The sequence below is a fragment of the Loxodonta africana genome, chromosome 1 (assembly GCF_030014295.1).
Source record: "Loxodonta africana isolate mLoxAfr1 chromosome 1, mLoxAfr1.hap2, whole genome shotgun sequence".
Taxonomy (NCBI): Eukaryota; Metazoa; Chordata; class Mammalia; order Proboscidea; family Elephantidae; genus Loxodonta; species Loxodonta africana.
In genome coordinates, this window is record NC_087342.1 from 2967901 (window position 1) to 2982359 (window position 14459).

General features: G+C 42.4%; 1 protein-coding gene and 2 pseudogenes across 4 annotated transcripts in view; 1 reads left to right on the top strand and 2 right to left on the bottom strand.

The window, feature by feature from the left end:
* Positions 1-14459, bottom strand: part of CCDC191 (coiled-coil domain containing 191) — an 88879-nt gene that overhangs the window by 63557 nt on the left and 10863 nt on the right. For all 4 annotated transcript variants that reach the window (XM_023551772.2, XM_010593013.3, XM_023551771.2 and 1 more), the window contains exon 4: positions 12226-12369. In XM_023551772.2, coding sequence (XP_023407540.2) covers positions 12226-12369 — 144 coding nt within the window. The remainder of the gene's footprint in view (positions 1-12225; positions 12370-14459) is intronic.
* On the bottom strand, positions 347-12330 carry LOC135230771 (iron-sulfur cluster assembly enzyme ISCU-like; annotated as a pseudogene).
* On the top strand, positions 3295-5987 carry LOC135232925 (targeting protein for Xklp2-like; annotated as a pseudogene).

Genomic DNA, 14459 nt, shown 5'->3' on the forward strand with positions numbered 1-14459 from the left:
CGTAACTGGGATATGTCACATACACGTAACTGGGATATGTGGCGTACACATAACTGGGATATGTGGCGTACACTTAACTGGGATATGTGGCGTACACATAACTGGGATATGTGGCGTACACTTAACTGGGATATGTGGCGTACACATAACTGGGATATGTGGCGTACACATAACTGGGATATGTGACGTACACATAACTGGGATATGTGACGTACACATAGCTGGGATATGTGGCGTACACTTAACTGGGATATGTGACATACACATAGCTGGGATATGTGGCATACACATAGCTGGTATATGTGGCATACACATAACTGGGATATGTGGCATACACATAACTGGGATTATGTGGCATACACATAACTGGTATATATGACATACACATAACTGTTACATGTGACATATACATAACTGGGATATGTGGCATACACATAACTGGGATTATGTGGCATACACATAACTGGTATATATGACATACACATAACTGGTATATACGACATTCACATATACCAGTTCAACCAGCACCACAATGAAGACAATGAACATGTCCACGAGCCCCCAAGTGTCCTCGTCTTGACTTGTCATTCTCTCTCTCTTCGCTCAGGGCCTCCCCGTCCTGCCCCAAGCAGCCACATACATATCTGTTACTACAGATTGGTTTCATTTTTCAGAATGTTATATCAGATAAATCGTACATTAGGTGCTCCTGTTTTATCTGGCTTCTTTCACTCAGCGTAGTTATTCTGAGATTCACGCATGTTGTTGTGTGTGTGTCAAAAGTTTTCTTTTTTGTACTGCTGTGTAGTCTTCCACTGTATGAGCGTATGACAATTGACTCGCTCTGCTGATGGACATTTCAGTTGTTTGCAGACTTTACTGTCACAAATAAAGCTGTTACGGACCTTTGTGTACAAATCTTTGTATGGACATCAACCTTCTTTTGGGTAAATGACTTGCGGTAGAATGGTTGGATCATATAATAACCATATGCTCAACTTTTTAAGGAGTTACCAAACTGTTTCCAAAGAGGTTCTACAATTGTCTGTCTCTGTTTTTTATCTTCACCAATGCTTTGTATGGTCAGACTTAAATTTAAGCCATTTTAATAGGTGTCTGGTAGTTACTTATTGCAGTTTCAATGTGCATTTCCCTAATGCCTAACAATACCGAACATCTTCTCATGTGTGCATTTGTCACCCGTGTCTCTTCAAGTGTCTGTCCAAATATTTTGCCCAGTTTTTAAATTGGCTTCTTTGTTTTCTTATTATTCGCTTTTGAGAACTCATATATATGCTGGATATAAGTCCTTTATGAGCTATACACTTTGCAAATACTTTCTCCTAGTCTGTGGCTTGTATTATCAATCTCTTAACAGTGTCTTTCAAACAGGAGAAGTTTTAAATTTTGAGGAAATCGAGTTTATCAGTTTATTCTTTTATGGACCATGCTTCTGGTGTCATAGCTCAGTTATCTCCGCCTAATTCAAGGTGACAAAGATTTTTAATTATTTTATTCTAAACATTTTATATTTCTAGGTTTTACATTTAAGTTATAATCCATTTTCAGGTATTTTTCTTTTAATATGGTGCAAGGTGAGGATTCAAGTTCTTTTTTTTTTTTTTTGTATATATGGATATCTAATTGTCCCAGCACCATTTTCTGAAAATACTATCCTATCTTCAAGGAATTGCTTTTGGACATTTATAAAAAATGAGCTGTCCCTATATGTGTGAATCTATTTCTAGGCTCTTAATTTTGTTCCATTATTTCTCTATCCTAACACCAATACCATCCTGTCTTGATTATTATAGCTTTATAATAAGTTTTCAAATAAAGTAGCATTAGATGTCTAGCTTTGTTCCTATTTTTTGAAGTTGTTTTGGCTATTATAGGTCCTTTTTGTTTCTATATGAATTTTAGAATCACCTTGTCAATTTGTACAAAAAAAAATTCTGCTAGGGTTTTGATAGGGAATGGATCAATTTAGGAAGAACTGACAGCTTAACAATATTAAGTCTTCCAACACATGAGCAAAGTATATTTCTCCATTCATTTAGGTCATTAATTTCTCTCAATGTTTTGTAGTTTTCAGGTCTTAATACATCTTTTGTTGTATTTATCTTTAATTAATATTTTTGATACTATTGTAAATGATATTTTAAAAATTTTCTTTCAACTTCTGATTCTACATTGCTAAATATAAAAATAGCATTGATTTTTATATCACAAGCTTACTAAATACCCTTATTGGAGCCCTGGTGGCACAGTGGTTAAGAGCTCAACTGCTAACCAAAAGGTTGGCAGTTCAAATCCACTAGCTGTTCCTTGAAAACCCTATGTGGCACGTCTACTCTGTCCTATAGGGTTGCTATGAGTTGGAATTGATGCAATGGCAACAGGATAAACATGCTTTTTAGTTCTAGCAGCATTTTTGTAAATTTCATCATATTTTCTACAGAGACAATCATGTTGCCTGGGAAGAAAGAGTCTTACTTCTTCCTTTCCAATCTGGATGCTGTTGATTTTCTTTTCTTCCTTTACTGCACTGGCCACAACTTCTCATACAATGTTGCACAGAGGTAGTGACAGCAGACATCCTTTTATTATTTCTGATGATAAGGAGAAGGCACTGTCTTTTATCGTTCAATATGGTATTAAGTATTTTTGTTGTTGTTGTTATGTGCCGTCAAGATGGTTCCAACTCATAGTGACCCTTGGTACAACAGGACGAAACACTGCCCAGTCCTGCACCATCCAGTTTTTTTTTTTATGATTGAGCCCATTGTTGCAGCCACTGTGTCGATCCATCTCACTGAGAGCTTTCTTCTTTGTCCCTGACCCTCTACTTTACCAAGCGTGATGTCCTTCTCCAGAGACTGGTCCCTCCTGATAACATGTCCAAAGTACATGGGACCCTCGCCATCCTTGCTTCTAAGAATGATTCTGGCTGTACTTCTTCCAAGACAGATTTGTTCATTCTTCTGTCAGTCTGTGGTATATTCGATATTCATCACAAATACCATAATTCAAAGGTGTAAATTCTTCTTCAGTCTTCCTCAATGTCCAGCTTTGGTATGCATAAGAGGCAGTTGAAAACACCATGGCTTGGGTCAGGCATACCTTTGTCCTCAAAGTGACACCTTTGCTTTTTAACACTTTAAAGAGGTATTTTGCAGCAGATTTGCCCAATTGCAACACGTCATTTGATTTCTTGACTGCTGCTTCCATGGGCATTAATTGTGGATTCAAGTAAAATCCTGGACGATGTCAATATTTTCTCTGTTTGTCATGATGTTGCTTATTGGCCCACTGGTACGAATTTTTGTTTTCTTTATGTTGTGGTGCAATCCATACTGAAAGCTGTGGTCTTTGATGTTCATCAGTAAGCGCTTCAAGTCCTCTTCTCTTTCGGCAAGCAAGGTTGTGTCATCTGCATAAAGCAGGTTGTTAATGAGCCTTCTGCAATCTTGACGCCACATTCTTCTTCATATGGTCCAGCTTCTCAGATTATTTGCTCAGCTTACAGACTGAATAAGTATGGTCAAAGGATACAACCCTGATGCACACCTTTCCTGACTTTAAACCATGCAGCATCCCCTTGTTCCATTCGAACAACTGCCTCCTGGTCTATGTACAGGTTCCTCATAAGTACTGTAAATTGTTCTGGAATTCCCATTCTTCACAACGTTATTCATAATTTGATATGATCCACACAGTTGAATGCCTTTGCATAGTTCATAAAACACAGGTAAACATCTTTCTGGCATTCTTTGCTTTCAGCCAAGATCCATGTGACATCAGCAATGATACCCCTTGTTCCACGTCCTCTTCGGAATCTGGTTTGAACTTCTGTCGATGTACTGCTACAGCCATTTCTGAATGATCTTCAGCAAAATTTTACTTGGGTGTGATATTAGTGATATTGTTCAATAATTTCTGCATTCTGTTGCATCACCTTTCTTTAGAATGGGCACAAATATGGATCTCTTCCAGTTGGCTGACAAGGTAGCTGTCTTCCAAATTTCTTGGCCTCATTTTTCATTTTGGTCTTTTTCGTGTTCCATCAAATTATACTTTCAATTAACAGCTAACAATGATTATCATATAAAATGACCTGCTTTTTAAATTTCTGAACTTCAATACAAACTAAAATAAAATAGTAGTATTGGAGTCTTTTAGGAGGGAAGTAGCTAAAAGCTACATTCACCAGTGTAACTGAGCCTCCTTACTGATGACCTGGTCCAGGCTGGGCAGAGCCCTGACCACAGGGAGGATGGTTACGTGCATAAGGGTTAGGCCCACTGGAAGGAGAGGTCATGGTACTTCCAGGAGGTGGAGTAAAACCTGGTCTTGCTTGATAGGCCCTGAGTTGGCCTGGAGCCATTCCAGGTTGTGAGGCAGGGGCTGCAGTACAATCGGCAGGCTGAGGAGCTGGGGCAGTGTAAGTCTGTGGAGGATAACTGCTCATCTGGTTCTGCTCAGGAGGCTGAGCAGGCAGGTGTCGAGGCCACCCAGAAAAGGCAGGAGCTGGTGCCCGGGAAGCTGGTTGCTGGCCACATCCCTGGAACCGCTGAGGTTGCTGGGGCCCAGTCTACTGACTACAGCTTGCTGAACACTGGATACCACACTGCTGTGGAGGCCGAGGCAGGGCCTGTGGCTGCTGAGCACTGTAATGGGCCCGTTGCTGGTACTGCTGGTACCTGCTTGTGCCTGTGCTCCGGTACGTGGTGGCTGCTCTGGCTGAACTCCTGGTGGGGGAGCTGCTGGGGAAGAGGAAGCAGTGCTGCCAGGCGTTCCTGAACCATCTTCAGCGGGAGCACTGGGTGGCCTTGAAGCCTGGTCATCAGTTAAGCTGAGTGCTGACATGACATTTTTCTCGATTTCATCTTGGTTTTTTAAGACAAGAAAAGCTGAAACACCTGCTGCCGTAACTCGAGTAGACTGCTTTCCAGAAGAACCAGAAGCAGCGGGAACTTGATCCCTGAATTTCTGAAGATGGACCCATCTTGCCCAAGAAACCACACCTGTGAAGCCACCCACTCAGCCTACTGGCTTTGATTTGGAGACTGAGAAAAGAATCCGGGAGTTAGAATCAAAGAAGAAACCACAGGAAGAACACTTTGAATTTTATTCCAGACTTTGCCCTACCAAGATCTTGGAAGATGTTGTGGGTGTTCCTGAAAAGAAGGTATTTCCCATCACCATTCCCAAGTCCCCGGCCTTTGCTTTGGAGAACAGAGTCCGAGTGTTCGGCAAAGAAGAAAAGGAAGAGAAGCAGCCAGTACTGATAAAAGCTCGACCTGTGCCACATTATGGGGTACCTTTTAAGCCCCAAATCCCAGAGGCAAGCACTCTGGAAGTACGCCCTTTCTCCTTTGATTCTCGGGACAAAGAACGTCAGCTACGGAAGGAGAAGAAAACAAAAGAACTACAGAAAGGCGAGATGCCCAAGTTCAAGGCACTTCCTTCACCTCATTCTGATACCATTAACCTGCCAGAGAAGAAGGTAAAAAGTGCAACCCAGACTGCGCATGTCTGGGGACTGACAGAAGAGGTGCTCTGAAGACGCAGACTTGGAAGCACCACCTGGAGGACGAGATGAAACGGCAGAAAGAAGCAGCTTACTTCAAGGCTCATCCAAACACAGTCATCTCTTTGTTCCGAAGAAAGAGAAAAAACCAGTTGCTGGCCTTGCTGGTGTTCTAGTTCAGGAACCTTTTCAACTTGCCACTGAGAAGAGAGCCCAGGATTGGCAGGAGCTGGGGAAGAAGATGGCTGAGACAGAAGCCCAGGAAGTCCAGCACTTGGAAGAGATCAAGCAACAGGAGGAAGAGCAGAAGGAGGAGGAGCTGGGCCAGCTACGGAAAGAACTGGTGCACGAGGCAAATCCGATACGTAAGTGTCAGGCTGCAGTGGTGAAGTCCAGTGACCAGCTTCTGGCTGTGCCCGCGTCTCCCAAGTTCTCCATCCGATTCCACTGCTAAACTCAGCTGTGAGCTGCAGACACCACCTGGGGCTGAGAGCTGTTCCGTACATCAAACCGGGGGCCTTCATTCATTGTCTCTGGTGCATAGAAAGAACTTGTTTCTACATTTTTTTTTTTTTACTTATTCATGCCTGACAGTGCACACCTGTCTAGATAAGACTCTGTGTCATATTTCCTTTAAACCACATGTGTCTTAATTTTCTGACTAGAATTTAAAGTCACAGGGTAATCTCTACTGTCCCCTACTCCCTTTTTTATCCATTTTATTGGGAAAATAAAGATAATCAAGTACTGAAAAAAATACATATATGCAAATCTGTCTTATGTACAATTGGTTCTATCAAACAATCACACCAAAGGCATTTGCCCGGTAATCTTCCAAAAACAGATTCAAGTAAAAGTAGGTATTTATGTACTCCATTGGCTATCAACCACTTGTCACATCATTATTGATTTCAGCTTTGAGGCCACACACACAATTCAAAACAGACATTTAACTTGGGTAAGGCGATAAAAGTGGGTTGAAAGAAGCCACAGGATTCGGAAAAATTAAACTGTATTTTACTTGGATCAGAGCCACAGGTGAACAGCACTGTGTGAACCTCAAAGCTCTTCTATTGCAGCGTGAGGGGCTTTGGAACATCTCAAGTGACAGCACAGCGGGTGGGGAGCAGCTGACGGGATCTGCTGGCGGCTCTGCCGAGGGCTCCTTTCTTCTCTGCCTCTCTTTTTCTTGGGCTCTTATTACAGTCTGTAACCAGTCTGTAATCAGCCAGGGCGGCCTAGACTGCATCTTCAGCCAGCCTCGAGCTGTGCAGTTTCACGGAAGGCAGGCAGAGTTGCTTGGCAATACCTGTGTTTTTGATGGTCGAGGCTTCTTCGACCCTTTTTCCTTTCGCCCACTCGGTGGCTAACGAGCTGGAGGCGACAGCAGAACCACGGCCAAATGTTTAAACCTGGCATCCACAATCTTCCGCTTTTCATCCACTTGGATCTGTAATGTCGTTACATCACCACAGGCTGGAGCCCCCACCAAGCCAGTTTCAACATTTGTAGATGTCTTGTGGTGGGACCCTGTGTGTCTAGGATTTTGCTAATGATCAACAACCTTCTTATGATAGAGCCCAGCAGGGACTGACAGCTCCCCGGGGGGCAGGAGCGGGCTCTGGAGCAGCAGGGTCCACGCTGCCCGCCTCAGGCGGCCTGCTCCAGCCACTGCCATCTTGCGTGGTCTACACCTGCGCCTGCCAAGAGCGAGGCCAGGGAGAGGGGCGCGTCCTCAAGTTGGCTCCGAGCACCTCCAGTAATGTATCCATTTGTCGAAACATCACAAGTGGTATTTCATCAACCTCTGCAGCCTTGTTTTGTGCCAGAGCCTTTAGTGCAGCTTTGGACTTTTTCCTCCACTACCGTGGGTTCTGTCGTTGGGCAAAAACCCTACGTTTTGTCCCACGTGACTTGTTACAGCCAGTAAACAATAGGCCGAGGTGGGAGATAAGAAAGACTCCTTCTCCAAGACTGCTTGCAGGCAGCTTGGGGAGGTGGGATTTTATAGAGAGCAGACAAGGAAATACAGATTTATCATGAATATTCAGGACTGACCTTCATGCAGGTGCTCAGGGCTTGGGGATGACTATGCATTTTCTCTAGACAAGGGTCCTATTTTCTGGGATGAAAGAAGGGGTAGATTTTCTTTTATTAGGATATTAAGTCTCTACCCAGAGGTGGGTCGAGGCCATCTACGGCCCATTCTGTGGCTATCTTGTCAAGGACAATTTCAGAGGAACGTGTAGCTTATTCTGCTTGGTGCAGGAGGATACACCAGACCAGGTGTCTCCTCGAAGGGTTGGGCTCTGAGGCTGTTTGCCTCATTTCCTCCATTTCTTTGGGCACTGGTCACTCACAACCAATGCCCATTCTAAACTACTGGGCACCTGTGAACCCAGTCTGGTGTGTCCTATAAAGGGATAGGGCCTTGTTACAGAAACATGTTATAACTGTAACTGTGAAACTATGTTGCAGAACAAGGGAATACTGAGTGGTTTAAAGTCAGGAAAGGTGTGCATCAGGGTTGTATCCTTTCACCATACCTATCCAGTCTGTATGCTGAGCAAATAGTCCAGGAAGCTGGAATATATGAAGAAGAATGGGGCATCAGGATTGGAGGAAGACTCATTAACAACCTGTGTTATGCGGATGACACGACCTTACTTGCTGAAAGAGAAGAGGACTTGAGGCACTTACTGATGAAGATCAATTACTGTAAAGGGGATACTGAAATCTCCAGACCTAATTGTACACTTGTCTGTTCCTCCTTGCAATTTTATTAGTTTTTGCTTTACCTATTTTGAGCCTTTGTTATTGGGGGTTATCTTTCTGTGCAGCTCAGCTCTTTTCGGTACCCTGTCCTTAGTCTAACACCGTAGTCTACCCAGACTCTCAGCTCCGTGTCTTTAACTCGGGGAGTCCACCAAACTCTACCTGTGGTCCCCCTCCCTGTACCATGACCTGGACACTCTGACAAGGCAGCAGGCTGGGGCAATTACAGGGTTCGCACTGTTTACCATATCTCAGGGATCACTGTCCTTCACTGTCTGCTGTCCAGGGTTTTGAAAATTGTCGTTTCGTGTTTTTGTCTGGTTTTATTTTGGGGGATATTTTAGACAGGAGGGTAAATCTGGTCGCTGTTACTCCATCAGGGCTGCAAGCAGATGACACCATTGCTTTTACCATTTCTTCGCAAATACTTAGCTTCTAGATTTCAAGATTACATTTTACCTTATTTGTTTTCTGCCTTCATAGAGGGTAGGTTTGAACCAGGACTAGGAAAAACACTCTAAACCTTCACTAGAAAAACCAGGCCAAGCTTAGTTACCTTGGGATTTCACTTGGATTCAAGTTCCTAAAAGTTTTGCATCAAACCACACTCCCTCCACCCCTTCCAGAGTCGCTTGGAACTCTTAATTCTAAAAGAGACCAAACTATCCTTAAGTGTTCCAAGACCAGCAGGCACACTTACTTACTACATTAACTGGTGCCATGCCGTCACCTCTCTCATCACTGTAGAAAATATACACAAATAGGAGCCGGATGCAAGTACCATGAGCAGGTGGTTTCAGAATTAGCTCAAGGACAACAACCTGTTGCTGTCCAGTTGATTCCGACTCATAGCAAACCCATGTGTTACAGGGTAGAACTGCTCCATGGGGTTTCCTTGGCTGTTTTCATCAGGCCTTTCTTTCACAGCTCTGCTGAGTGAATTCAAACCACCAATCTTTAGGTTCATAGTTGCACAAACCATTTGCACCACTCTCTTAATTTAGTAAGGAGTCCCTAGCTCTGCCCAAATCTTGCCCTGGTCAACCTTTTAAATTAAATATTCTTCTGTTTTTACTAAATATATATATTGATTGTAGAGAACTGGAGGACCCGAAAAAGTACAGTTATAAATAGAGATTGCCTGTAATACCAGAGATAATAATTTGGTATATTTCCAGCCTTATATATCTTATTAAGATCTACTCCATATAAATCTTAACTCTTTTTTTTTTTTCACTTAAGATTTTATCAAAAGCATGATCCCAGCTTAATTATCACTTTTGGTAAACATCTTTTTTAATGGCTAATGTTATTTCTGTTTAATATTTCCCCTGACAACTCGAATGAAAACCTGAGGAATGTGACAAATTTGTAATGGGCACAAAATGTTGGGTGATATATTCAGAAAACAAGAAAAACCTTAAGAGGCTATTATAATGAAGTAAAACCAAACTGATTAAATTTAATAAAGATGTAAAATCCTTCACTTAGATCTAAAAAGGCAACTACACAGGTGTAAGATGAGTGAGACCTGGTATGATACTAGATGATAACAGCCAATCTAAGTATAGGTCTATAACTAGTTCTATTAGCACCATGTAAAAGGAAGTAACAATTTCACTATATTCCACGTACGTGCTTCAGAACAAGTACAAAGTATCGGAACTCTCGCCCCACACTTAATAATGACACTAACAAAGCAGAAAATACCTAGACGGATGATGAGGAAACTAGAAACCGTGTGATGTAAAGAGCTGTGGAGAGTATGGGTGCTATTAAATCTGGGAACATCAAGATACATGAGGGATCAGGTATGATTACAACTCCAACAAAAAGTAAGAAGGTGGTTCTTGAGGGAGGGACCAAGATATTTTCTACTGTGGCTCAAAAAATAATGACTAGCACCTGTAAGTTCTGCGCTCTTTTAAAAAATCACCTGTATGAGACCAAAGGGTCAACAATTACTTAAAACAAAGATAAGAATGTAAGGGGGCAAGGAAACCAGATTAATGGAAACGGAACAACCAGAACAGAGATAATGGGAATGTTTACACAATGTGAAAAATGTAACCAATGTCACTGAACAACCTGTGTAGAGATTGCTGAATGCGAACCTAAACTGCTGTGTAAACCTTTACCAAAAATACAATTAAAAAAAAATATATATATATTTTAATTTATTTATTGTACTTTAGGTGAAAGTTTATAAATCAAGTCAGTCTCTCATACAAAAAGCCACACACACCCCACTGTGCACTCCCTTAATGAGACAGCAGACTCCTTCTCTCCACCCCATATTTCCTGTGTCCATTCAACAAGCTCCTGTCCCCTTCTTCCTTCTCATCTCACCACCAGACAGGAGTTGCCCACAGAGTCTCATGTGTCTACTTGAGCCATGAAGTTTGCTCCTCACCAGCATCATTATCTATCTTATAGTCCAGGCCAATCCCTGTCTGTAGAGTTGGTTTCAGGAATGGTTCCAATCTTGGGCTATCAAAGGGTTCGGGGACCATGACCATCAGGGTCCCTTCAGTCTTTTTATGAAAATTTAAGATCCGTACCCACTGATCTCCTGCTCCATCAGGGATTCTCTATTGTGTTCCCTGTCAGGGCAGTGATCAGTGGCAGCAGGGCATCATCTAGTTCGTCTGGTCTCAGGCTGATGGAGTCTTTGGTTTGTGTTGCCCTTTCTGTCTCTTGGGCTCATATTTACCTCCTGCCTTTGGTGTTCTTCATTCTCCTTTGCTCCAGATGGGTTGAGACCAATTTATGTGTCTTAGATGGCGCTTGCCAGCATTTAAGACCCCAGACGCCTCTCGCCAAAATGGGATGCAGAATGTTTTCTTAACACATAAGATATATGTATTTTTAAAAGATATTCTCTATTGTACCAAAGGGTAAGAGTTACCAAAGACAAAATTTTAATTCTTCTAATTAAGGAAGGAGCTCTGGTGCAACAGTGGTTAAGAGGTTGGCTGCTAACCAAAAGGCTGGCAGTTTGAATCCACTCCTTGGAAAACCTACGGGGCAGTTCTACTGTCTTACAGGGTCGCGATCAACTCGATGGTGACGGGTTTGGTTTGGTTTTGGTTTAATTAAGGAAGGATATATGAAGACCAGAGCCTCACAACAGCTGAACGCGCTCCCCCTAAAGTAGCAGGCTCCCTGTCCCAGGAGGTGTCCAGTGGGGACTACGTTACCCAACTGAAGGATACGTAGAACCATCTTTCTCCTTGGGAGTCAGTAGGGTAGATCAGAGTAGGTCATCTTGAAGGACTCCTCTACCCTGAAGAACTTATGACTTTGTGATTCCCCAGCTGGGGATTCTGTAGAGCCCCAAGCCAGGGGAATCTTGCCAGGCGGGCTCACCAAGTGTTTGAGTAGCATGTGGGGAGCTGCTACCCTACCGCTGGGGAAAAACCCAGATCCCTGGTTGCTTCTGGGGGACCCTCACAAGGTAGCCATTTAACTTGTCTGACACCAAGTCTGCACACAATAGTGTTTTTTTCTTGAAAACAAAAAATGCTAGAAAAGTAATAACTTTCCTTATAAATAATAACTAATAACACTATGTGAAGCATTTTCAAATATAAAATGATACACAAAAGTTTAAATATAGTCTCCATCAAAGTAAATAGCCATTCAATAATATGTGGGAAAGATGCCCTCTTACGCAGGGTTATTATAATCATAAAAAAAAAAAAGGAGAGTTAAAAATAATAGAACATTTTAGTTTAAAAAGCACCATCAGTTTACTGAGGATATATTTATACTCCATCAAGAAAAATTAAAGCCAATAATAAAAGTAAGCAGAGTGCAAAAAAGTTAGATAACATTGATTATTCAAAACAATTAAAAAGACTTCTTAACTATGTTCACCAGATGTTAAAGCAGAGAATGATCAGGTAAATTCTTACCGTCAAACTTGTTGTATTTCGAAAGGCCACAGACTTCTGGCACAGCAGCGACGCTCGACACAGTGTTTCCAGCATCCCCTTCTCCATCGCTTGCTAGTTCTTGCTTAAGTTTGGTGTCTAACCAATCACTGACCAGCTTCTGAGCTATTGATAAGACAAAAGTATCTTTTTAATATGTGAACTACTTTAGAGACTGTCTTAGTCATCCAGTGCTGCTGTAACAGAAACACCACAAGCGGATGTCTTCACCAAACGGAAGTTTATCCTCTCACAGTCTAGTAGGCTAGAAGTCCAAATTTGGGGTGTCAGCTCCAGGGGAGGTTTTCTGTCTGTGCTGGATCTGGGGGAAGGTCCTTGTCATCAATCTTACTTGGTTGAGGAACCTCTCAGTGCAGGGAGCCCAGGTCCAAAGGATGGGCTATTGTCCTAGCTCTCGTTTCTTGTTGGTATGAGGTCCCCATATCTCTCTGCTCGCTTTTCTCTTTTATATCTCCAAAGAGATTGGTTTAAGACACAACCTAATCTTATAGATTAAGTCCTGTCTCACTAACATAACTGTTGCTAATTCCATCTCATGACCATCATAGAGTTAGGATTTCCAACACATAGGAAAATCACATCAGTTGACAAAATGGTGGACAGTCACACAATACCAGCCAAGTTGACGTACATTTTTTGGGGGGACACAATTAAATCCATAACAGAGACTCTCTTCATTCATTCAATAAATATTAACTGAGAACCTATCATGTGTCAAGTCCTGTTCTAGATACTAGGAATATAGCAATGTACAAAACAGGGACAAAAAAACAAACAAAAAACCCTGCCACCCTGAAACTTACACTCTAATTGGGGAACAGAGACAATAAATTAAATTACAGAAAAACAAAGCTGGGGGAGGAGATAAGGAATATAAGAAATGGAAGATGGGTGTTGCAATTTTGAATTGAGTACTCAAAGAGGGCCTCACTGAAAAGAAGAAATTTGTGCAAAGAAATGAAGGAGGTGAGGGAGTGAGCCATATGGGTACGTGACGCAGTATCATTTCATTCAGCAAGAAAGCAAGTGCAAAGCCCCCGAGGAAGCAGTGTGTCTGAAGATGCATGCCTGAGGGGGAGAGTAGCAGGAGACGGTAAGGAAGAAGGAATGGGGATCAACCAGATTGTTCAGAGCAGCAGCTCTCAACCAGGGGTGATTTTGGCTCCCAGGGAATATTTGGTAATGTCTGAAGACATTTTTGGTTGTCAGAACTGGGGTGTGGGCTGCTTCTGCTATCTAATGGGTAGAGGACAGGGATGCTACTAAATATCACCTAATGCCCAAGATAGCCCCACAACAAAGAAGTATCTGGCCCACATGTCAATAGTGCCGAGGTTGAAAAACCCCGGCTTTAGGGTCTTATGGCCACTCTAGTACTTTGGCTTTTACTCTGAGTGCGATGGGAAGCCACAAGATAGCTTTAAGTGAAGAAGTGACTTACATTTTAAGATCACTCTGGCTAATCTGATGAAATAAACTACAGGAGGACAGGCCCAAAAGCAGGGGGCACTAACTGGGAGACAACAGGCAATGACCCAGAAGGGAGGTGGTGGTGGCCTGTACTGGAATGGAGGTGTTAAAAGTTGGTCACATTCTAGATAATGTTTTGAGGTGAAGCTGACAGGACTCGCTGATGGACTTGATATGGGACGTGAAAGGAAGAAATCCACAAGGTTTTTTGCCTAAGCAATTGTAAGGCTGGAGCTGCCGCTTACCGAGATGAGGAAGAACAAGAAGAAGGTCTGGGGGGAAGATGAGGAGTTCCCTTTTAGACATGTTCTGTTTGAGATACTTACTAGACACCCAAATAGTGATGTCAAGTAAGTATTGGCTACACCGGTCTCGATTTCAGAGGAGAGGTCCAGGCTGAAAAATTAAGTGTCAGAATTATCAGCGTACAGACAACATTTAAAGCCATAGAAGTGGATGAGATCACCAAAAAAGAAGGATTCTTAGAGAAGACTGAGCTTTGAGGAATTCTGGTATTTAGGGTTAAAGAGATTAGGTGAAACCGGCAAAGCAGGCCCAGAAGGAGTGATCACTGAGGTTAGAGGAAAATCTAAGAGTGTGATATTCTGAAAGCCAACTCCCACGGGGATTTCTTTCCTGGTGATCTTCAGAAACTTCCCTTCAAATATATTGGTACAGAAAGAATTTCTGCTTTAGCATTACTTTCATCATTATCAAACAGCTCT